General features: G+C 36.9%; 1 protein-coding gene across 14 annotated transcripts in view; it reads right to left on the bottom strand.

Moving 5' to 3' along the window:
- Window positions 1-5439: 5439 nt before the first annotated feature.
- The window catches only part of BTBD9 (BTB domain containing 9), a 130619-nt gene continuing 109271 nt past the window's right edge, over window positions 5440-26787 (bottom strand). For 2 of the 14 annotated variants that reach the window (XM_015621059.3, XM_015621060.3), the window contains exons 11-12: window positions 18351-18429; window positions 5440-13688 (exon numbers count right to left, since the gene is read on the bottom strand). In XM_015621059.3, coding sequence (XP_015476545.1) covers window positions 13584-13688; window positions 18351-18429 — 184 coding nt within the window. In that variant the 3' untranslated portion in view covers window positions 5440-13583. The remainder of the gene's footprint in view (window positions 13689-18350; window positions 18430-26787) is intronic. The other 12 variants (XR_001520270.3, XR_001520272.3, XR_001520267.3 and 9 more) reach the window with 12 other exon arrangements.

Here is a 26787-nt window from a genome sequence, read left to right as displayed (position 1 = left end):
GTCATGCAGTCTTCAAGGAAAAATACTGAAAAATTTAAACATCAACCTTCAAGATAATGTTTACCACCTTAAAAAGAAGACAACTAAGAACAGTCATTCATAAACAGGACTAAAGATGGCACTGCATAGACCAGGCACTCCCCAATGACTCAGCTGCAACAAGACTCCTATTAAGTGGGATATGCTTTTATCTCTATACCTCAGTTCTTGCTTTTGAGGCAAAACCCACACACTTTTCCAGCTTCAGAAGGTCACCATATTATTGGATGAGAAAAAGGGAAAGACAATGGCAAAGCATGGAAATACAAAGACTCAAATAATAATTTATACAATTATTTCTTTTTCCCTTGAGCGATAAGGCTGTTGCCCTGAGAATCAGGCCTTTCGATATTGTTTTCACAATTTCTAGCCACTTTCCCAGGAAAGTAACTATAAACATAGGTGTTTATACATTCCATTAAAGATATGCCTTTTGATGGATGTCTCTCACATTCAGTGCAGTTGGGAAGGCGGTAACCTGACTATCCAATCCCTGGTCGTGGTCGAAAACCTATAAATACTGAAAGAACAAATAAACCTTCTTCTTTCACCACACCTCGAGCTGCGTCTGTGTAAATCATTTTGTGTCCAACAGTGATGTAAGACAACCATTGCCTACTTTCCCTGGAGTTTTAATTTAATTAATACAGCCTACAAGGATATCTAAGCAGCAGTTAATCGAGGGTAAAATACAAAATTAATAAGCAACAAAAATGTCCTGTTTATGTGCATTTTGCTTTGTATTGTAAAGATAAAATTATTGTGATTTGATCTGTATCTGGTCTTTGCATTCTTACTAAAACGATGTATCATGGTGTTTTAAACTTCAATTGCCACTTCTCATTAAAAAGTGAGCCCATCACTTAGAATTAGAAACAACTTTGAAATAAATCCTCAGGCTGTAGCACTGACAGTGCTGACTGCACTCCACTACTGCTTGGAAAGGCAGCTGTATTTCCACTTCAGTCCGTACTCCCTTCATGAGCCTTCCTTGATGATGATTTTACCTAAAAACAAAGATAAACTGGACCCTTACTAGGAAAACGAGAAAGAATATTTCTTCTTAACTTTGTTCTCATCCTAGCTCTTTTCCTACTGTCTATGCTTTTTTTTTGTGTGTTTTTTCTCCTAGTCTAATATATCCAGAAGTCACTACAAATTGCATTATCTTGAACACAATCAAAATTTTGCTGAGGGCTGCAATGAAAATTTTGCAAAGGACTCAAGAGGCCCCTGATTTGTCAAGACAGTAAAAATCAATGACACTCTTTTTAACTTGGACACAAGGCAGGGGAATGCAGATGGCTCCAGCATAAGCTTCTTTTCATAGACTGGATTATACCACTTTCTGGCTTACCTTCAGCCTGTACCTTATTATGCACATATAATTTCAAAAGTAAGGTTTCCTCACCTCAGTATTTCCACGTGTCAAAATTCAGTAACTGAGCTGAGTAGCAGCTTATGCTTCCGAATCTACACTTCTGCTTTTTAAAATGAACAGGAGGATCTGACACTTAAATTTTTTTTATTCTCAAGATCCAATAACTGTCAAACATATTTACTATTGCATGACTAATCAATGCACAAAAGAAATTAGATTGAATTACATTATGGCCTTGTATGGTTTGCTGTGGTACCTCAGCTTGATCTTACAATTTAGTACCATTTTTTCTTGAGTTTGACCTCTCTGCTTGCTAGGTAACAAAGGAAATAGCACAACATAAAAATGTTTAGAACATTACATGGTAGAGGAATGTAGCATAGTTACAGAGAGACACTGGAAAACAGTCACTGCTTTAGGGCATGAAGTTCTGAAAGTGGGAAAGGCTTACAAAAATTCTCTTTGATATGTGAAGCTGATAAGCCAGGAAGATTAAGCTCTAGTATTCATGAATCAAACATTCAATGTTCCCGCCTTTCATGGTAGTCTGATGGAAACCAAGGGATTTATCAGCTACAAACCTCTGAAAAATCAAGCCTTTTTTGGTTTGGTTTTAGAAAACAGAATCCCAAGTCTCAGAATATTTGTCTGTGGATGCTAAATGCAAAAAGCAAGAAGGGAACAGAGCCTGTGTGAAACTAAGACACACAGGCTTCTCACTCTGACCTGAGAAAGCATCAGAAAGAATCCAAACAGTCCTTGGTGAAGGACAACAATCTCTGCAGGTGCTGTTTAGGAAACAGTCAAGGAGTGGTGTTCCACTTAACCAGTGATGGTGATGTGTTGCTTTAATGACCAATGAGAGTTTTACCTCTTGGACTTCTCAAACCTGTCTATAAAAGAAGATCAAGAATAATAAACTTTGCTCTCTTGGACTCTTGGACAATGCAGCTAAGGGAGTCAGTGCTGTGCTTCTGTTCCTAATATAGTGCGACATCTGGTGACCCCAATGTGATGTCCATTGCAGCCAAAGCTTAAAGACATCTGGTGATCCCTTGACGTTCGCTGCAGCCACAAGTTTAAGGACATTAGAATCCCATCCTCCTTCTTTGAAAGGAATTTTTCCCCATGAGCTCCTGGAAAGCTACAGATCTGAGTGACCCCAGACAGAGGGCCAGCCAGTGAGCAGGCCTGGAATGGCAATCTCGGCAAAGCTAGAGCTTGACTCCTGGGATAAGCCACTGTGTTTGCATATTGCATTTGTGGGCCATCGGGATAAAGGTATTCCTGCAAAAGGAAACCAAAGTTCCTCAGAGGAACGACTTGTCCTTTCTCTGAATTGGATGTAAACACCATAAGACTCACTGTATCAGAAGGCTTTGAAAGACTTACAGCTGTGGCCATCTGAGCATGGTAATGCGAGAGCGGCGGCAGAGGCAGCAGCAGCAGCGGCAGGAGCAGCAGCAGAGTGCCCCGGCCATGTGCCAGCCCATCCGGCATCTACCACGCTTCAGTGCTTCCAGCCCATCTGGACTTCTGAAAACACAGACCAACTCCGGTGATGCAGCTTTAAACAGAACACCGTGGTCACGAAGCTGAGAGGAAATCAGACAAAAGACGCTGTAACAAATTCACCCCATGGTCCCGCCCCATGAGTTTTGTGGCGAAAAAGTTTGCTTTCTGAATGTTTTATGACTTTAACCTTTCCTATATTTATTTTAACAATTAGCTGTGTGCTCCCTGCGGCCGCAGGCTGAGACCCCCACCTTCCCTCCTCGCTCTGGTGTCGAGGGGGCCCAGGGTGGCGGCCAGGTGGGGGTTGGAAAGTAGCAGGTCGGGTTTCTTGGTCCGAACTCCCCTTCCCCCTACTCCTCCCGCCACGCGGCAAGCAGCCGATGCTGTAAGATTAACACAGCGTGGTGGGGGATGGGCGCAGGTTCCCCACTCCCACGGGGCGGCTCCACCTAGGGAACTGCAGTTTGCCTTCACCCCTGCTTCCTCTGGGGGCGATGAATGAAAAAGTATTGATATATTAATTACAGACAAGATATTGTTGATAAGTTACAGTTTAAAGATTCATTTGGTTTTTACACCATGATTATTAGAAATCTTATTTTAAAATCATGTCATGTAAGACACTCTTTTCCAGTCAGGGCATGCACTGGCCATGACTTTAGCTCTTTCTGAATCACCAACAAACGCAGATATCTCTGCTTGCAGTTTTTATGCAGAGAGAAGAAGAAAAAAAAAATAAATAAAGGGGGATGATAAATTTGAACAAAGTATATTTGTATTAGAAATTTGAAAAATGAATTATCAAAGCTACATTTTGATTGACTAACAACAGTAAAGTTTAATTAATTTATTAAATTGAAAATATGCCTGTGTTTTATTATCAGCAGGTCAAAGAAGTCACATCAAAACTCCATCACCTTCAAAGAGTGAAAGAAGACGTTTCAATGTTCAAGAAGACATCTCATGATGCTCAAGATCAACATCTTCAGGTGATGAACTTTTCCCTGAGTTTCATTTATTTGGACACTAAGCTAAAAATTATTAATTTTCAAAAAAGATATAATTGTACCTCATGTAATATCTCACATGCCTTTGGTTTCTTTGTAATTACCAAGAGCTGTGGTTTTTGCGGTAATTGGAATCATGTAGATCTCTGGGAATCAAGTTCATCAAGCAAATTCTTTCATTGATATTAATGTTTTCAATTCAAATTATCATCCTACAGGTATCATTAGCAATTGAGTGAGCAATGGCCCGATCCTGCAATGAGTCTCTCTAAAACATAGAAGCTGCAAAGCCCATGCAGCTCACTCTGGTATTTTCACACTTCTGCAAAAAAAAGTGTAACTGCAAATACACACACACACACAAAAAAACCCCCAAAAAACAAAACAAAACAAAACAAAAAAACCAAACAAAAAACAAGCCAACCAATTTGTCATTGAAACCAAAAATAGCTGGATGCTAACGCATTCTCTGACGGCTCAGAAAAACAAGAAAAGCTATTGATACCTACAAAGATGAATCTGATTATTGAAAATGTTTATACACATTCAGAGTCACTCCAATTTACCAGGTTTAACTGACTCCTTGCAAGAATAAACAACAAGACTTAATGGTAATGCAAGAAATAGTCAATAGAATGTACCAGAGAATCTCCCTGACCATTCTAAGTCAGTGTCCAATTAAGGTTCCATTTAGTAATCAAGAATTTACTAAAGGAACCTCTGATGCTGTGTTTGTTCTCTTTCCTGCAAGGGCCTGCAAGGGCCAAACACTGCCTTTCTGCCCTAAAAGAAAAGAGGGGAGATGTGGATGCTAAATGCAAAAAGCAAGAAGGGAACAGAGCCTGTGTGAAACTAAGACACACAGGCTTCTCACTCTGACCTGAGAAAGCATCAGAAAGAATCCAAACAGTCCTTGGTAAAGGACAACAATCTTCGCAGGTGTTGTTTAGGAAACAGTCAAGGGGTGGTGCTCCACTTAACCAGTGATGGTGATGTGTTGCTTTAATGACCAATGAGAGTTTTACCTCTTGGACCTTCTCAAACCTGTCTATAAAAGAAGATCAAGAATAATAAACTTTGCTCTCTTGGACAATGCAGCTAAGGGAGTCAGTGCTGTGCTTCTCACCATTCCTAATATAGTGCAACATTTGTCCACTTTTTTTGTGAAATATATTGAAATACCCATTCATACACTTCATCCAGAGAGTGTAGCAGCACATCCTGGTAGCAACACCCAGCACCTGTTGGTCCAAACATTTGCAGTAGCTTCGAGGATGCCCAGTGACCTGGAAGTCACAGTGAAAATCACCACCATTTTCTATGCTGATATTAAGACTGTGTCATTATGAGTTAATATATCAATGATGACGTTATTAACTTCCTTGCTGTGATGAGAAATCAGTACAGTTCTGCCCAAAGTCTTCTATTCACACATGCAATATGTAAGCAGCATCAGACAGGTTCTAACATTATGTTAACAAAACTACAGACAAGGAGTTAAGCGCAAAAGATCACTTTATTTTTCAAATCACACCTCTCTCATTCTTGAAAAGGTGTATTTCTAATTGTTACTATTTTAAATATACTCTATATTTTCCTGTCAATTTAAATACTTTGAAGAAGAATCCCCAAAGAAATAAATACAAAGCACAACAGTTTCACTTTATGATTTGCTTTGAGCAGTCTGGTCCTGCATCCATTCTGGCACTCTGCTGCTCTTTGAAACTGCAAAATCCACAGCCAGCCTGCCTTGTTTGCCACAGCCCTCTCCTTATCAGCTGTTAATACAAACTGTTCACACAATGCCAGAGCATGCACAAAATAGCTTACAGCAGCTTAATAATTCTAAAACTTTCATTACAAATACACACATTGCTACTAAGAAAATAATTGGGATGCTTCTTTTTCTGGATGCTCATAGAAAATTCCATGTTACAAAAAAATGCTTGTTTGATGATATACATGTCTGCTGGTGAAAAGAAAATCAACACTAGCAAGGTTTGTTGGGTTGTTCAATGGATAACTTACAAAACCAGACAATTCCCAAAGTTATCAATTGCAGCACAATCTGCAACCACCATTTTCCCTGAAACCTAATTATAGCCCAAAGGGTTGGTAATGCACATCTGCTGCAGTATAAAATGACACCAAGGTCATGAGAACACACCATCACGTGGGGTTTGTTCTCATATGATGAACACAGTCCAGTGCAACAGCATGTATCCTGGAGCCAGGGATGGAGGCCTGATGATGCAGTTTTATGATGCTTGTCACGATAATGGAGAGGTGGAAGTCATCTAGTGCAGGCAGCATCATGTCCCTTCAAAGAGAAAGCTGAAGCACTTTCCATGCCAGAAGTTGCCCTCCTGAAAAGCTTTTCTTGATAGAGGTATCAGTGAGAGCCTGAACAGCCAGTGTGGCTGTGAATTCATCCCAATTACATTTCTTGCGTGGGACAGTATTCCTGAAAATGCAGTCAGGGTCTGGCAGGCTGGTTTTGCTACATACACATATACAGAAAGAACATTCAAAGATTATGATAAAGGCTAAAAACTGTTGCCAAAACTTATACCTGTTCACAACAAAGTCTGAGGTAGTTTAGAACCACTCTATGAGAAAGAAGGAAAGGGATTTAATACACAAAAATTTCAAGATACAATTATAATTGCTGCAGAGAAAGGGATGGTAACATAGTGTAAAATGGATTTAAATTACTGTCTGTCAAGAAAGAGGAGCCACTAACAGAGAATAAGTGAAAAAGTTCACTAAAAGCTAAACTTCTATTTAGCCTGGCTCTGAACATTAACACTCACTTAAAAAAGAAAACCAAAGACAATAGTGAAATTGAGAAAAGCAAAAATGAAAGAACATTTTACAAGAGACTGGATAAGGTTAATAGACAGGGGGTCCAAATTGTGAACTAATGCTGTACTTCACAAAATGAGTCCATGTGGTCAGTGTGATGTTCAGATCCCTGGACAACTGAAATACCTTCACACATGGACACTGAAAAGTTATGAATTCTTTCAAGGCTCACTCTTGATGATGCAGTTTACTTAGGAAAGAACACTTATGCACAATTAATGCCTGAGACAATGGACAACTAGCAAGTTGAGCATACATTTGGTGTACCACAGTGAGAAAGAAATACTTCAAATTTATATTTAAACTTAAGTTATGTAAGCCAGTGTAAAACCTGACCTACTTACTAAGTCAACAATAAATTTCTTACTTATTTTCCTCTTAAGGGTAACAGACTGTAATCAGATCATGGAAGTATAAGGTTCAAAACGACTAGTATTTCACACATCCATAGAAAGCCAAATTCAAATGTTGCTCACTAGCACTTGACAGCCTAGTGGTAGTTGTCTTTAGAATCTAATGTGAATTAAAGGGGATGATGATATTTTAGTCAACATAGGATAAAGAGGTAAAAATAAAAAAGATTAATAATTCCTTAATACATCATAATACGGAAGAAAATTACAGGGAACACCCCAGCAACAGTGATATGATGCTATGTAGGGAGGAAAAGAAAAGGAGTAATAAGCATGTTGGGGAAAGCATGTAGGAAAAAGGAAGAGCTGGAAAGATTGGGGCCAAACAGAACTAGCTCAGACTGCATGAATTTTATCTTTGTGTTGCTCTTGCCATAAAAACTACTAAAGCCTCACTTCCTATGTTCTCTTTTAGCACTCAGATGAATGATAGATTCCTTAACAAAACTCCATTTTTTAACAAAAAATAGGCTATAGAAACACATCTTTGCAAATAGTCACTCAATTTGCTTAACAAATACATTTCCATTGCTACATATGCATAGATGAAACCACGTAATTCCATACCAGTCTTTCTTTTCCCCAAACTACTCTTTCTGCAACTTGGTATTTCAGGACTTAACTGGTACTTTTTGGACACAAAGAATTTGGTGTTAAAGACCTCCTATATTAATTTTGTAAATTTTTCAGACCACTTAATATAATTGACAGAAGTGGTTAATATGCATCTGGCAGATTGCAGGAGTCAAAGGACAATTCTGAAAATGATGAGAAACTTGTTTTAATTGAGCAGCTGTACGAAGAGAATAGATGTGCCAAGATGATAAGTACAAAAAGAATGACTAAGAGTTCATTTTACCAATAGTGCAGCTCTCCTCCTCTGTGATAGCCCAGGGCCTAAAGTAGTAAGAGACAATGAAAAGGCATATTTACACCTGTGCAGGGTGATGCCACCACTCATTCGAATATTTAGTAATTGGAACTTCAATTCCATTACGTTCATGTAAGGAATCTATTATGATTTTTTTAGAACACTAACTTGTATTATTGTATTAGGCCTGGAAGGAACAGTATAAGAAGTACTTCTCTAATGACTGGCTGTGTGAAAATGGATAATGATGGAGCTCATTCTTCACTTCCACCACCTGGACATATTGGAGTAATTAAACACATACAGCATGGTAAGATGGGTATGTGGTTGCACAGGCAGTCAGGACATGGGCATATGACAGATACCTGTAGTTTCTTCATACTATGCTGCACTTTTTAATTGTGCTTTCTTAATCTAAAGAAAGTTGCAGAGTGATTTTAAACTTTTTCATGTAAACATTCAAACACACACCCAGATTCCACACTTTGTCATTAACTCAGCCAAAGCTTTGCAATAAAAGCTTGGCAAGGGCCAAAAAGATTGCAGGTTTTTTTTTCAGCAGGTAACAGAAGTCCAATGAAGGTTCTCTCTGTAAATACTACAAGCCACGGCAGACAAGGTAGCTAGGAGGAATATCTGTGTTCCTCAGACTGCACCCATCTTTGAGATGAGCATTGAACTTGCTCTATATTGTGTACACCTCACTACAGCCAAATTGCCAATATTTAACAACTGGACAAAAACTTTGGACTGGTTTGCCTGTACCTTTTTTAGACATTTGCACTTCAAAAGCAACCAGCATCCTGCCATACCACAACAGCAGCATTTCACATCTGCCTGCACAGATTTAATTTTTTTTAAAATTTTGGAACTTTAGAACATATTCTAAATGTAAGCTAAATAATTACCTACTACCTCAATTTAATGCACATATACACACACATACATAGATATATATATATATATATATACGTATATGTATATACACACACACACACATATATATAAATATATGTATATCTATATGAGTATTTAAGCAGTCCTAAAACTTGACTCAGGACCTTTAACTTCTGTATCCTGAACAAACCTTTGTGGAGCTTCCACATATATATGTGAGTTAACTACTACAACTGACAACAACAATCAGTTCAGAGAGAACTAATGATTCTAACCTAAATAGAACTATTAACTGAGAAATGGGGATGGAGCCCAGGCCTCAAGCATCCTCTGTGATCAATAAAGCATAGTTTAGTCCTCTGGCAACTGAATACGATGATGCACAAGCCTAATTGTTTTTTCTTGGATATATTAACTCTTACTGCCTCTATCATTTGCTTACTAATCTAGCCACAACAATAAAATTACCAATGCATTCATTTGTTTATTTGACAGTAGACTAACCCCTGTCAAAATATAAGCAAATTAATATTTTTATAGAGATATGGAATCTATAGCTTATGAAATCAAAGTTCTAATACTTTATTAAGCATCTCTGAGTAGACATCACTTTATAACCAGAACTATGATGACACAACAATCAGACAAGAATGGCATTAATTTTGTCATCTAATTTTTGTACTGAAAATTTAATTAGACTGAAACAATTACAGACTTTTTTTGCTTTCTTTCATGGAAACTAACTCTCATCAAGTCAGGTACTGAAAATTCTCTGATGTCATTAGTAAAGATGAAGATACATTAAACTGAATTTTTCAGCAATGCTGAAAAGCACTGAGCTCTTACATGAGTAGTCATAATGAATAAGAAAAACTGATTTTCATGGAGAAAAGAAGAAATAAATGGAGCTCTGAAGGAAGGAAACTGCAATGAAGAGTTCTTATTCTAACAAAATTAGTGATTTCTCCTCTGTATTGTCTTTTACATAAGACTTGCGTTACACCTTCTCTCATTGTGATTCCATTTAACAGCCATTTAAACTTGTTTTAAAGCTGATTGGAAATGGCTTGAAAAGTATCTTGAAAAATTGTAAGCTGCACAACGTTTGCTCATGTCAAAAATGTATTTCCTCAGATAATACCTTCTGTGAATAAAAAAAACTTTTATTTTCATTTGGAAAAAGTAAATAAATAAAAAGATTTTAGAAATACCTTTGTTGAGCTCCATATGAGTCAAGTCTCAGCCTGAATTCAACCTATGGAAGTAAAATTGAGAAAAGGAGACCTGGGGAATTTAAAGATATTGAAGTACCAAATAGAATCAATGGCTCAATATTGTCAGTACAGATATTTACATTATTCAAAACTCAAACAACAGATCTATTTTATAATTTCTGATAAGAAAGCAACGAGTACCTGGTCAGTTCTGCAATAACCTTTTTCTAAATAGGATAAGGCTGATTACACAGTTCTGAATAATTACAGCATTTCATCACTTTGATAAAACTTGATACTACACCATAACAGTACTACAACTTACTTTCACTGAAAGAAAAAGCAAAGATAAAAAAGAAAAGGGAAAAAAAACTCCACAAAACTTTAGAGGAAGTTTCATCTGAACTTGGGAGTCAATAAATACCGACAATAATTAGAAAGAATGAGAACATGCACACAAAACCACAAATCAGTTCTGCGTTATATCCTCCTTTGTCACTACTAATACATTGCTGACACAATGTTTAAGACAAGAGACCTCCTCTAGGGAATACAGGTGTTAGGGGTGTTTGTTGGTGGGCAATATTAGAAGGCCCAGTGCAGTTCAGCTCTCTGTAAACATTATGTCTTTAAATAAAGAGGGTAAAGGTTGAAAGTGTAAAGGGCTTGTGGCAGGCCTTGCCTTAAAAGCCTGGAAGCTCACTGGACTCACCTTGATGACAGGTTCTCAGAGCAACTCTAAATAAAATAATGACTCTGAGAAGGCCATTGTGACTGAGAAGTTTAATACAAAAAATTGCTATTCAACTGCATGAAAGACAAAGTTGGTTTTTCTTTGTATTGTTTTATGGGGGTGGGAGACTGAAGGCCCTGTAGAACCTCAGAGTTTTTGCTTTGGGAATCTCAGATATGTTCATCCAGATTTTTGGGAGAGAGTGAATATCACGGGAAATAAAGAGACATTTCTGTTCCACACTGAGTTACGAGACAAGCTCAAAGAGATGTTCCATAGGTTATAGTCTGCAGGACTTACTTGTATCATAAAAATTAATGGTGCACATCAAAGATTACAGATGGAAAAATTCCATTCTTTCTCTGAAAGCCTAGGCTCAGAACAGATGGCACAACCTTTTTATTTTAGTTTTTTTTACATTCTCTACAAGGGTGGCTACTAAATAGTAACAGCTAGGAAGTTATGCTCTTTGCTTACCCACAGTTTGAGAAAAGCAGACTTGTTTGATGGAACTGCAAAGAAATACCACCACTGCCATGCAAGGACTTATCTACCAAAAGCAAGATATGCTCTAGGCATCTTAGCAGTTCCAGCATGGATTGCAACTGAAGAAGTTTTCCTGCTTTTAAAGGGAAAAAAAATACAACTTTTTTGACATACATAAACATTACAGTGGTGTCCTCAATAGATGGTCTTAATTCTTCCATATTCCAAAGGCTGTTAAGCCATAAGGTAATCAGCCCAGCAGACTAGGGGGAAGTGGCTGGCACAAGCAGAATCCTGCCTTAGAACTCCGCACTGTCTAAGGCAGCTGTGGCACATGAATTACAACCTTTATACAGCACAGTGGGCAACCATCTTCACCAACAGACATTCACAAGTCAGAATATGGCAGTGGGAAGGGAGGGAACTGTATGCAAATGTCAGAACAAAACTAATTTGGCAATGAAAAAAGCTATAATATTATCGATAAAGCCTAATCAATTTTATTTTAAAGAAAAGGGATGCTTCTCTTATTTTAAATATCCTCTGATTCATTGCTACCACTGATTATATTTCTTCTTGGGTTTAGCACAAGCAGTATCCAACAGGAAAATTATTTCAAATTAAGTAGTGTGATAAATTAACATACAATTTGCTATGTTGATATAACTCATTTTGTCATTGTGGTTATGTAAAGGAAAACCGTACTTATCCTGCACTAGCTTTGTTTTCTTCTGACAAGGTTATTTATCACCACAGGAAATTCCTGGTTAGCTGACATTTCCAATATAATATACTTTGTGAGGAGGAAGAAGCATCCTAATCAATTTTGCCAATTACATCAGCATTTGTCTTAATACAATATCTCTTTATTCCATACTGAAAGACTGACATGGAGTTCTTCCTAAAAGTCATGTAGATCTGGAGAGTAAAAGACTACATCATCATCAGTGTGAAAATAGAATAAGTGAAGTAGCAGGCAGTGTAATCCAGACATTATAGATGGATAACAAATTCTGTGACTGTAAATTAAGAACCAGATCTTTTACAATGTGGTGCAGAACCATCACATTTTATGAAGATCATGAGAAATGATAATGCATAGACAGTCTTTGAATTTTTAGCTCCAGACTGTAAAACAACTCTTATTGGAAAAATGTAAATTATCTGTGAATTCTTCTTTTGGAATTTGAACTACTGTTTGTCAGTGCCCAGATGGAGTTTCACTTTTCTAAACTGAACATTTTTGATGTTCTGTTGCAAGATGTCTTAGGCAGACAAAATTTAAATAATCATCTCCAAGAGTGAAAAAATACAATTTTCTTCAAGACAGATGTTTGATTTAGAAACTTCCTTTTGAATGTAGGAAATGACAATTTTATACTCTGAAAAGTCAACTAAGGTCAATATTAATACAGATACATTAATTAGTTTGTTGATATCATGAACGCTTTTCTTGTCATTCCACTGATGAATGAGAGAATTTGCATCTCAGCAGGTAAACATGTCTGATACTTCCTTAATCTACTGTACAACATTTTCTATAGACAAAAATAAGAAATTAAGTGGAATACAGAATCAAAATGATTTAGAAAACAGATTACTAGTTACAAGGTAATATGAATGGAGAATCACCTAAAAAATAAAATATATTCTGGACTGTTGTGTTCCATAAACATTTTTTTTTACTAATAAAAACCTCCAGGGAACAAATACTTATTTTGTATGTTTTCCATTCTGTTTGAATAATTTTAGATTTGTAGCTCTGCCTTTTATTTCCTTCCTTTTTCCCTTGCCTTGGTTAGATTAGAGAGGTAGGGTGTTAGTGGGGTACTTGATGAAAATTGAAGACCTATTTTCTCCTCCCTTGGAGACCATCCTGATTTGAACATATCAAGGAAGAGTGAAACAGTCTCTTCATGTCCTTGGGAATAAGCCTTTTTCATTTCAATACTTACAGCTTTCAGACATGGTCCCCTTCATTCACAAAGAAAGAAAAGGTGCCAGCACAAGAAGGTTCTGAATAATTTTGCAGAATGTCAGTGGGGTTGCAAAAGCTCCCTTTCAACCTACTTTATCATTGATAAACATGAGGATGTGAGGTGGATCCAGGAGGGGAATGCAGGGAACCAGGTGCTTGCAGCTCCAACAGGAAAAGAAACAAGCTACTGTCCACCAGTCTCCACCTCTGTTGCTGCTACTTCCTTACTACTCTCGTCCTTGTGGGTACTGTTTTGTGCTGGGCACTCAAAATGTACACAGTGAAACACCTGGAGAGAACAAAAAATTAATATAAAGCAAAACAATTTGTAAAATCATGATCAAAGTAAGATGAACTCTATATGGAAGTCTATATGGAAGTCTGCAGGCCAGATCAGTAACAAAGTCAAAATAGAATGTTTCACCATGAGGTCAAAAACATTTACTTATGGGCAATAAACATGAGACAGGGACAACACTGGAGCAAGAGAAGGCTTTCAAATTATACCAACCTTTACATATGGCACTAAAAATCAGAAAGATGGTTTCAAAACAGATAGGGATTTGTAATTTTTTTTTTCTTCACCAGATAGCAGAAATACCTACTACATGCTATTGGATAATAACAACAATTATATTAATTGGCTTAAACATATTTTATGATCTAATCACTTCCTGAAGAGGCTGAATGTTCATGCACCCTAGAAATGAAATTTAAATCATTACCAACATGATTCTATTTTAAGATTGCCCTCTGCTGTAATAACAATGGCAGCTCTCCAGACAAGTCCTGGAGTATGTAGAAAGGCATTCAGAGTGTCCAAGGTGGCTGCTGCTTCATCAGGTGAAATATTCCATTTGAAATAGTGATAATTTTCTGAGGATTCAAACAATACCTGGGACCAGTGTACAGGTGATTGTCTCACAGATTAAGAGGACTGTGTGCTTAAGCATTTTTTCCAATTTATTTTCTACTTTATTTACTTCTACTTGTCCTTGAAGAGCCTGGGAGGAGAAGGGGGACGAACTCTTTAAAATTGTTACAAAACCTCTTCCCAGATGATTTCACTATGAATTGCACAACTTTGCCACATACTAAACACAAATATTTTCTTACATTGCTTTAAATGAGCTATTTTCCCATGCATTGTAGTTTAAAAGTAAAAGCTTGATGAATATTAAATCCTGAATTTTAAATGTACTGTCTTAACTTTGTATACTTTTATGATATCTTCTATTAGTCATTTGTTTGTTCTCACAAACAAAGTAATCTCTTATAATCTTCACTGCACTTTCCCAGACCCTTTCAAATCAATATTGGCAAAATCAAATATACACAAGACATAGATATACTACACATTATTGCTATTATTATTATTATTAATAATAATAATACACATATTCATACAAGACTACAGAATACAATGTTTTCTATATTTTCTTCAATACAACCTAAAAATCCTGTTATTCTTTTTGACCATCCCTGCTCAAGTGAACATTGAGCAGACATCTGCACTGACATGTTTGCAGTAGCCCCAGGTCTTTTCTGAGGATGTTGCTAGCTAATTCAAATTCTGACAGCATACATAAAATGAATAAAAAAAAATCCTCAGACAGTGCTTGGTTTTTTTTAATCCATATTATATTTTCTTATGCCCCTCAGTGTAACTTTTCTATGCAAATACTTTACAATACGTGCTTCTATTTCTATTTATACACATGCTCACATAAAAATGTATTGCTTTGCCTTTACATATACATATATGAACAGATTACAAATCTGCACCACCACCCACATGTAGACACATGCACAGAATGGTTTTCCTGTGCATTTCTTCTGTTTTTCCCTAAAGCTGGACTAATTCCCATACTGGCATGTATTCTCTCCATCTATTACAGTTCTGGAGAAGACAATTTTTGTATTTATCTACACTTCTAGAGAAGTCCCTTTTGTACTCATACCACTTCCATGTTTTTAAAGTAACACCTTATTTGTAATAAGAAGCTATTGTAATTTTTCCAGCTGCACTTTTCAGGATAAGGCCTTGCAGAAATGAACATTCTCTCATAGTGCACCACTGTAAGATGCTGCTTTCCTTGAAAGGAAGCACAGAATGAAGTTTCTGTATTTCTACTGTATCCCACCATAATAGTGTTTCTGATTTAAAACCTCACTTTACATATCGAAACAGCTTTTTTAAGCATAGTGTGGATAGCCTTGAAATTTAGCTAATACTAGTCTACAAAGTCAGAAATACACAATTCTTAAATTGGAACTTTCATTTTCACTGATTGTTTCATATTACATTCTTAATGGTTAAAACATGTAGCACATTGACAAGCCTGTGAATTTGGAACATTATTCTCTATTACTCTGCCACCTCAGCATATAAAGAATATAGTGCGTGAGAGAAGCCTAAGCCTGAGAGAAGTTGAGCCCAGCTGCTTTATCCAATATCAGAATTAAGCATTTCCACAGTATCACTAAAACATACAATCTTTCATGTGCTTCTTTCAAAAGAAAAAAATGACAGCTCAGGATCATCCTGTGAGCCACATCATGTTCTAATTCTCATAGATATTTTAAGAGAGGTTGGACACACAAAGTAGGAGGGCCAAGTACAAATACACTGGTGCAGTAATTTGTAAGACAAAGCTCTCACATCAGCAACAAGGTGTCCTTTCCAGGTCAGTAATACTGGAGAAGAGTAACAAGAAAAAACTTATATAAAGTATCTGGTGACCTGTCTGACAAATGAATGATGAAAAGGAAAAATAATTATTTTCTCTACAAAATTAGGATGTCTGTAAGCTCAAGAAAACAGAAAGTGATACTTCCATCATGTTCTAATATACCAAAAACTATTCAAACTCCACGTAAAAAAATTTGTGAACATCATGTCTTTCAAAACTTGGAAAACATGGTTAGGAAAAGATGAGTTTAAAGATCAGAAAATTCACAAAATGGAGACATTTTATGGCATTTCTTTTAAATTCCAAAAATAACTCCTCCCTTTGGGATGTACAGATTGTGTTTCAAAGTTCAAAGGTATGTGTTGGTAGAACAAGTAAGGAGTATTTTGCACCTATTACAGTAACACTCCTTGATAAGAATATGCTGCTGAATATGCTGTATATTTTATTTAAAATGAAAATGGTTTGACAGACTGTACAACCAGCTGTGGGCAAGTAATTCTGGATACTGCTTGTATTCTTTCTGAAGAGACTATCAAGACTATAGAACAAACCAAGACTTTGGTTACACTATTACTATTTAAATTGTAAATATGAAAAATACCTTGCTGCTTTCTTTGAAAAATTAAAATCTATGACAAGATGTCACAGACCCTCTGTTTAATTTATATACATAAATATAAAAGTAATTTAGTAATATGTGCACACCAAAATGTTCCTCCTCTACAGGTGTTAGAAGAAATAATTAAAAAAATAAAAACCAAATTAGTGTTGGATGCAGATTTTACAGACAAAAGAGGAAAAGACAAAGGAGAATAGCATGTGTTTATAATTCAACTGAGACACTATATGAATAGCTGTATTCATCTCTGTCCATACTCATCTTCACTGTAGTTGTGCAGTGCTCTATATAAGTAATTACACAAGATATTAAATTCCTTGCAAATAGTAACCAGTTTGAAATTAGAATTATGGCTAAAAGGTCACTGCCCTCCAAGGCTTAAAGCTACCTTTAAGAATTCAAAATTGAAAGCAATGTTTCCTGGTTTGCTAAGTTTATGCAATGCACCTCGTTCTTTTTTAAGAAAGAGATAGGAATTTACAAACACTGGCACGAGAGGAAACAAGAATGTCAATACTGATCAGTTGTGGAAGAAGCCTTCTTCACACATGTACTACCCCATAGGTAGCTTCTGACACTAATTCTAAGGGCTCAGTGATTAAGGCTGTACACATGATGGGAGACACTGCTCAGAAACACAAAATAAAAATTTGTATTCACAGTTCTGTTTGTTGGTCAGCTACTTTCCAGCAGCTGGCTGAGATGTTGATATCTGGTGCTGCTTTTGTTTGCCAGTTTTGTTTGTAGTTGCACTACAACTGGGCACAGACAATGCCACTGAATGATGCTCCCAGTGCTTAGGAACCAGCAGCCCCAAATGCTAAATACTATCAGAAAACCTCACCTCTGGAGCTATCAAATTCTAATTAATCCAAATGTAATAGTGCTACCCCAAGCTCAGTGTAAAGCATCAAAGTACCATGTTTGGTGTTGAGCTGCCTGTGCAGAATACAGACAGGTAGGTCTATACACATAAACAGTGGTTTTTGGTGCCTCATGATGTCATCACATTAAGTCCTAATCTCACAAAGACATACATATACTCTTAAATTCACATACTATGAATAGTTATACTGAAGTCAAGAGTAAAATCTGGACTTCATCTGAGACAATACACAATGATTACAAAATAGAGAAGCACAAGTAAACAAAGATGGGATGATATTGCACTTGATGGGCTAGGATAAAATATTTTTTTCTGTATAAATGAAAAAAATCTCTTGGTTTGGCTACTATTAGTCAATTGATATAGTAGGTATGAAAATTAATAATATTTTCTTATGAATAATGAGATTTTTTAATGTTTTATTAATTAAAAGGATAATATACAGGTGATAAATCTAAAATATACCAGAGACCATACACCTTTCTCTAGTGCACTAAATTGGTATTTTAATTTTTCATTAAAATAAGGATTAATTTAAAACCAAACCCAATAGGAGTATTTGATGGCAGTGTGGAAATGTCAAAACGAGGAACAGATAATAACACTGTTCAAGTGTTTTGCTAGAATGCCAGAGCAAAAAGATGAAGCATTGTACATTTGAGAAAGCCTTATCAATTTCACTGCAATATATGAAAAACTGTGCTGCTGTACATTCATGAAAGAACATACAGTTTCTTAGAAGTTCCTTACCTCATTAGCTGTGTTGCGAGTTCCAACTATTCTGATGAAAGATGCAGGTTGTTTATCAAAAGTGATTGTTTGCCAAGATCTACAAAGAAAATTCAGAAAGATATACAAATATCGAACACAATCACAAAAGCCTGCAATAAAACATACACAATGCATTCAAGTGACAGTATGTACTATTAGCACTTAACAGGGCAAATGGAGAAACACTTTTAATTGCCTGAATTTCCAACACTGCTTGCTCATTTTTAAGTGTCTTGATTCTGCTTATGCAATTTCATACATACCTTATATCACTATAATTTGTATGCATGGACAACAATCATACTATTGCTGAAAGTTAAGAAAATGTTCAAAGAAAAAAGGCCTGGATCAAAGTCTAAAATCCTTGACTAATATTGACTGTATCAGATAAACAAAAGGTCAGATATATAAAAGTAAATGCATCCTCCTATTAACTTCTCACGAGGAATCACCAGAGCTTGGTTAAAGAAAATTACAACTGTAGGAAAAAAACCCCAAACAAACCAAACCACTTAAAATCTCCAACTTTTCACACTAAGTGGAGCACTAGAGCAAGAGGAGCAAAGCTTCCTGTGTGTGGGCCAAGGTCCTTCCAGAAAGTTACAAATGTCACAAAGCATCATTTGTAGTTCAGGTAGTGAGCACTTCCCCATCCTCACACAGTGGCAGTTAGGAGAACAGACCACTCTTCCAGAGCTCGTGTATAATTTTAAGGCTAGACTGAGAACACTACAGGTACATTGGGACCAGTGCAATCTTTGTTCCTCACTCATACTCACCTGAGTGAGGTACAACACCTCAAGCAACTTAATACACAGCAAGAAAAGGACACCATAACTTTGTGCTCACAGTAAAACACAACAAATAAAAACGATACCAGGAACTAGGGTTTTAGTTGGACACCAGTTTTCCACTAGTTTAGTACTTAACACATTAAAACTTAAATTATTTTCTATTCATAAAACATGAAAAAAAAATTCCAGAATTTAACTTCTCAGCCAAACTAGACTCTATCACAGAAGGCTTCAGAAATAAAATGAAGTTAGGTCTAACTTGATTAACTTACTATGGAAAAAAGCTGGATAGTTTTCCAGAATGGGTTCTGAACACTGTCAGAAGTGCTCATGCAAGAAAAATGGGACCAAAGAAAAACTGGAACAGAAGACCACTCACTACCAGCAGACTACCCCAAAGCCTGGAAGTATGAACAGCTTGGTTGCTGACTATTAGTCCAACATTCGATTTTACTCTTATCCTTTTGTCACAAACATAACATTTCTGGCTTAATTTAGTTGGCTATTACTTTTATCACTGCTGTCTGGTTATATTTGTTTAAAGAAGTTTACAAACTGAATCAAATCTTAATTTCAAGTAGTTTATTGCTCTTACTCCATGAGGTAATGGGTATAATTAGAGTCATTCATGATAACAGAAATGTATGGTCTGTGGCAGGCTTCAGAGGTAGGCAGTTATCTACCAAATGTTATGGTTTATTTATATCCCTTATGTAGCTATACCTCTATTTTAAAGCTCAGGTTGTTTCTTTACGCTCTAAATAAAATATAAAATGGGAACAGACCATTTTGTTGATTGTTTCAAGACCTGAAAGATTGTTATGATTTAAACGTTTCCCCCCTAAACAGGGGATTTATTCTTCTTGAGATCCCTTCTAACATTACACTAGTACAGTCAGTCAATCTCCAAGGGCAAACAGAACTTGTTACCTTGAACTACAAATTCTCAAACATGAGAGGCTGGGACAAAGAGATAATCACAGCACTACTTCTCATAACAAAGCATTGCCATAGTTTGCATTATGCATATGCTTTGACATTTACACACACAAACTTTATACAAGGAGAACGAGGATGCAAAAAACAGTGATTCCAGTGATTTGGAAAAATGTAAAGCTGCACTAAATAAGAGAGTTTAAAATCTCAAAGCAGGTATTAAGAGCCTGTGCCTCCCTACACACTAATATAGAGTTTATGTTCTATGGTAAGAAAAAACGCTAATTAGAGGCCATAGAATAGAATGTGAATCTGTATTTATTTCTATTTTCTGAGCACTGATCAGACGCATACTGCAAAAGCTCAGTGCAGAATTTCCAAGTGTGGCACTAAATGCCACTGTCTGTTGTATGATGTGATACTAGGGAAGCTGATGCATCTATTCGGGAATTCAGCTCAAGAGCACAAAAGATAGTAAGAGAGATTGAGAAAAAGGTCTCTGAAGATTGTTTTGATGACATACTTCCAGATCAACTCCTCCAGGCAGTTCCTATGTTTGTTCATTTCCCACTGTATTGCAAGTCCTTACTTTCTGCTACAATGCTATTCTTAAGATTGGATTATAATTACTCCTTTAATAATATTAAAATATAATGGGGAAAAAAAATTAAATCTTGAGGGTACGATAGCATTTTCAGTAAATTCAGTCCTAAGAATATCTACTATTTCGGTATTGTAATACATAGCATAAGTAAATTCATGCTAACGTTTTAATCTTGTCTGATAAGAATCCTAGCATATTTCCAGGAAACCTTCTCTGAAGAGATTATAGTGATATGCAGCAAGGCCAACATGAATATGCATCTGCAAGGAACATATTTCCAAGAAACTTCCGTCCGATAAGATTATAACTCATGAATATTCGTATGCACAAGTGTATTTCCAAGAAAACCAACCAGATTTCAACATATACACCCAAAACAGCATGAATATTTGCCTGCAAGAAGTGCATTCAAAGAGACCCCCAGAAAACCTGAAAACATATAAAAAGCGCCTTAGAACTGTTGCAGTTTGTGAAGCATGGTAAAGCAGTGCTAGAAAGCCCCTCCCTGTCTCACCCGGGGCTGTTTGCCCGGCACAGCGCCGAACTGATTTTTGCTTATGGTTGCTTTTCGCAATTGTATTGTTTTAATAAATTATTTTTTTATTAATCAATTTAGCTACTCATTTATAATAGATTGCTGACCCCAACACGATGCAACTTCGGGTTTTGTAACTCTCCCTCTTCAATCGGGGGGCGCCCCACTATTTCAGCGGCCTGACGGTGTGGGAAATCAACAACCCTGTGGCATTCGAATATTAAATTAAAAGTAAAAGCCATAAACAAAAGAGAAACGAGCTCGGTGCTCCCAGGGGCCCACAGAGGATTCAAAGAGGGGTCCTCAGAACTGCAGTATATTCTACTCATAATTCTACGTGCACAGAGACCCACGTGGGAAAAGGAGACCGTAAGTAACGCTGGTTGAGTAGGTGTGACTGAGCGTATGAATGAGACCTGACATAGTCACAAAGTGAGAGCGGACTCCTGATAAGCCGCAGTTCTTATATCCCGAGAGGGATAAGGTCGGTAAAAGAAGGAAGCGATTTTGAAGAGGCTCATTGCATAAGTAAAATCCGAATTTCGGGAGAAAGAGTTCGGACATCGGTCACGCAGGGGTTAAAAAGGAAAGATACGCTCCCAGGAACTCGGGAGGCAGGTAAGCCCTTTATAGCCTAGGACCAGAGGTCCAGGGGAGAGAGAAAGAGAGAAAATAAAAAGGGAGCACACTACTGATCAAATCTCCGTGAGTCGGTCCCCGCTGGAGAAAGAGATCGGTAAAAACGGAAACAAAACTGACTAAGTATGGTGAGTACCAGCTCATTAAAAATCAGTCCGTGTGACTGAATAAAACCTGGACACTGAGGGGAGAAGTAATTAAGAAATAAGACTGAAATATTTAGTAAAATAAGGTAGAGAAAAGTAAGACTCAAAAAAGAGTCCGGGAAGCTGTTCCCCGAGGCTAGAACATTAGCAAAGTATTTAGAGAATACCAAGAGAAAAACGAGATTATCTTGAGAGATTACGGAAAAGCCTACAGATGTATTAGAAATAGACTCTAATTCTCCAATAGGAGAAGCGTTGTTAAAAACACAATTTGTAACAAAATCGTAAGAAAACATAGGAAAGAAACTCGAAAAGTTAGAAAATTAGCAAGAGAGATTACAAAACTCTTGAGAGAAGCTCAGAAAGTTTATGTAAAGAGTGTAGAGAGATAGAGTTGAAGCAAGGACCAGGTGCAGAAGTGAGGGACTGAGAGCACAAACTGGGGGGGGTTCTGTAGAGCTGCTGGGACTCAGCGCTGGGCAGTGCCTGACCCCGCCAGCTCTGGACAGGGACAGCAGTGGCCGCTGGCCCCGTTGAGGCTGCAGAATGCCCTGGCTGCCTGTGGTGCTGCCGGCCGTTGCCCGCCGAGAGTGCCAGAGTGGGACGAGCTGTTTGGACAATGTGGCACGACAGGGATTGAATCTGGTATACGGTGTGTGGTAAATAGAGTGAGCACAAAAAGTAAAGGCGAGAATGGTGACAGAATTTTTCTGGCCCAAGAGGGAAAAACCGCAGGGCCCAAGGGGTCCCCCGAAACTGAGGAGACAGGGTCAGCCACAAGGAAGTAGCAAAGGCGTTCTCTCCCCAGCAGGGGAGACCCGAGACAGCGTGATGTCTGCGGGGCAGAGAGACACTGAAAACAGCAATGTCTGCCAAAACAACTCTCAGGAAGAGGAATCCAGAAAATAATAAAAATGGATTGTTAAGGGTGTCAAAAGCTCTCATTGTACCAGATACCCTCCAACCTGGCGCCTCTGTTAAACTTTTTAAGTGGGTCTGGATCGAGAGGAGGTGTGTGTCTTAGTAAAAACAAGGACCTCTCGTTCCACCTTAATTTTTACCCCTGTAAGGGGAAAAACTGTCAAAATAATTTTTTTGATTGTTCAAAAGAATTGTGAAAATTGTAGTTTCTTCTCTAAGCTCAGAAGTTTGAATGCATCTTTCTCTGAGAAAATTGTAGAAATTGTAGTAAATTAATTTGTGAATTTAATTAATTTGTCTACATGAGATTTTGTGCAGAACTAAAAGGCTCTTGTTTGGAGGGGACCATACCCCCCTGCTTTTTGTGTGTTTTGTTGTAAAAAGCCAGAATTAGCAAATTCTAATCCTGAAACCAATTCTGCAACTGCTGCCTTGTAAAGATGGTGATGTCCCTATGCAAAGTATTTATCTTGCAGTTTCCTCTGTGGAAGTTATAAGAAAACCTTGAGAAATATTTTATTATCTTTCCTTGGGTAATTTGTTAATCACCTCCCTACCCCTAGGGTGGGCTTGATGCAGAAATGGGAGAACAACAGAGTCCCCATTATCTGCAGGGCTGTGCAGTCACAGTTTTGATGGTGGCTGAGGCCCAAGGACTGGCAGGAACCTTTCCTCAAAATGTATGATGCTGTGAATCTTTTTACTCTAGCAAAGGGAGCTACAGTGAGCTATTGATAATTGTTTAATTTGTGTTAAAACCAGTAACAGAATTAGAAAAAAAAGTTGCCAAGGATAAAGCCATGAGCTGTATGTCCCTTCTAGAGATGTCAGGTAGATTTTACTGAAATGCCCGAAGTGACAAGATTTGGATTTTTCTGTTACTAGTGTATCAGTTAATAGGGTGACCAAAAGCATCTCCAGGCATTTCAGCAACTACAAGACCAGTTATTAAAGCATTTTTAAAACAAATAATTCCAAAATGTAAGATCGTGGAAGCAACAGACTCAGGGAAACTCATTTTACAAGAAAAATTCTTAAAGGAGTTACGACTGCTTTAAGAATAGAATAGAATCTCCACACCCCCTCGCACCCCCAAAGTTTAGGCTAAGTTGAAAGAATGAATGAGAAATGAGGAAACATCTTCTGAAGCTGGTGATAAAAGCTAAGATACCATTAGTAGGGCTCTTGCCACTAGCTTTGACAAGATTGAAAGCCAAACCCAGGAGAGATACACAATTATCTCCCCTTAAACTGATGTTTGGAATTACTTATCCCTGTAATTCTCAGCCTAGTTGAGGGGAGAGGGTAGAAATAAGTGATGTATATTTGAAACAATATGTAGCTTGGATACTGTCTCTTGTGAGATCTCTTCAACAGAAAGCTCAGCTGGTAGACCCTGCCTTTGGACTTTGCTGTTCACAAAATCCAGTAAGAGATTGAGTACTAATAAAAAGTGAAATGAACAAAACTTAACCCCTAATTGGGAAAAGCCATATTTAACTCTTTTAACTACAGAAACAGCTATGTAGACTGCTGAAAAAAGATACATGCCTCTCAAGTTAAAAGACCAATACAACCTCCACCTGAACCTATATGATAAATTGCTTCCACCCCAGGAGACCTACAGTAAAAACTCCAGAGACAACCTTGATAAAGTTAGCATATCATGACAACAAGTTAAATATATTTTAAGATATTCCAGAAAAATAATTTGTCAATCTCCTAACTGTAACTGTGAGCCTTGAGTGTGTTTTTGCTGTCTTAAATGTGAGAATTTGTGGTATAGACATTGTACATGGGCTAAGAAACCAAGAAACCTACTCTGTTGTGTATGTGTAGAACAGAAAAAAAGCAGACCAAGCAAACACTTGAGATTTCAGTTCAGGTGAGACATCTTTTACTGGCAAGTGAAAAATAGTAAGGAATTTTTAATTTTGAGATAAACAGTTTTTCCCAACAACTGGTAAAAATTGAAAAAATAGAGTGTGATTTAAACACTTAAGTATCTGAATATTTTTATATTAAGGCTAAAACTTGAGACAAGGTTAAAAGTCAGTGAAAAAAGTGGCAACAGAAAAAGCAACAGCACATTATAAATTACAAGAGGGCAAGACTGGATTGATGTCTATTCTTGCTATCGAGAAGATGCATTACCCAGCTGCTGATAGCAACCCAGTAGGTTGGAGGTAGAAGCTTAAATCATACCGGACCCCTTAAATAGTAGATACTAATGTGCTTCATACGTCTACAAGCTAATGGAGACTGTTCCAAATGCTACCAGCTTGTACATATTAGCTGCCACACCAAATATGCATTTGTAACTGCCGCTAACGTGAATTCTGTATGTTATGCACGATATCAATTAGCTTCATGTGACATAGCTACATGATCAATTTGAGTAGTCTGAAATCTTGCACCAGGAAGAACACAGCTGGGTCTGCCTTGTCCCAAAGGAAAAGAATATATGTGCTTTACTAAGAAACAGATGTGGGATCTTACATACAAAAGGGGGGTGTAAAACAAATTTCAAAAACAATTAGTAAATACAGTTGTGAGTCAAAAATGTATTTCTAGAGAAAAGAAATCAAGACATTTTAAAAAAGTAAGTAAAACCCCATGCAAAAGAGTAAGTACCACAAATTCAAGCACTACCTAGTCATGACTGCAAAGCCCAAATGAATATTACAGCATGCAAAACAATACTAACTGTGCCTTTAATGAAATAAAGAAATTATTTTAGTGTAAAGAAAATGATGCTAACCCTTTTAAAAGAATAGAAGCTTTAAAAGGGTTCCAAGAAAACCCCCAAGATATTAAGAAATTAGAAAACCCCAGACAGAATGTTTTAGATTTCTGAAGAAAGAGCATATAGTTGGTTACCCTAAAATTCAAAAAAGCAGCTGTACCATAAAAAATATTCAACCTAAATTCTTTTTCTTATGGAGAAAAGGAAGAAACACCTTTGAGAAACCTTTGTATGAGCAGCCAGAAGTACGCTCAAAAGAAAAGTCTCATCAGGAAAACCCAAAATAAAAAATGATGAGTAACCCCCAGAGCAGATAAGTTTATAAACCTGCTACTTGAACACACACACAGACAAAAAAGCAGTTGGAGATATAAAACTCCCATTTATATGTTTAAATTAATAACTAGACAAATGTCTCAAACCCAAGCAGCAGTGTACCAAAATCGCATGGCATTAAATTATTTGTAAATATTATTTTCAATAATGAGGCTATTATTTCTTCCTTGTCACATACAATTTCTATTATCCAAAGCAGGCAAATAGCAGCTATTCACGTTGATCCTGAGCTAGCTACAATGAAAACTAGAGAAGATCCAAAATATCTAAAATAATGAAATTGAATAAAAAATAGAGAGAGCAGAGCTGCTGAAGCTCTGGCCAGATTTGAAGCTCATACACAATTAAAATACATTTTAACAGATAACGTGAAAAAGCATGAAGAAAGTATTTTACAAGTAACATTAAGCTACTATGCAGACAAAATAGAACTCAGGATACAATAAGCACTTGCATTGATATACAACTGAGTATCCAAATAAGAGGAATCAAATACTGGAATAAACAATCTTATGAAAAATTATTAATTTTATACTCTGATTAGCAGTATAAAAAGTACTAATTAAGTCTTGTAAATACTAATTAAGAAATCAAAGAATAAGTGAACTGTATCAAAATCTGTCCTAAAAAGCACAACTTAATGAATTAATAAAGGAGGGGGGACTGTAATACATAGCATAAGTAAATTCATGCTAACGTTTTAATCTTGTCTGATAAGAATCCTAGCATATTTCCAGGAAACCTTCTCTGAAGAGATTA

The sequence above is a fragment of the Parus major genome, chromosome 3 (genome assembly GCF_001522545.3).
Source record: "Parus major isolate Abel chromosome 3, Parus_major1.1, whole genome shotgun sequence".
Lineage (NCBI taxonomy): Eukaryota > Metazoa > Chordata > Aves > Passeriformes > Paridae > Parus > Parus major.
This window is presented reverse-complemented; position numbering and strand designations above follow the sequence as displayed.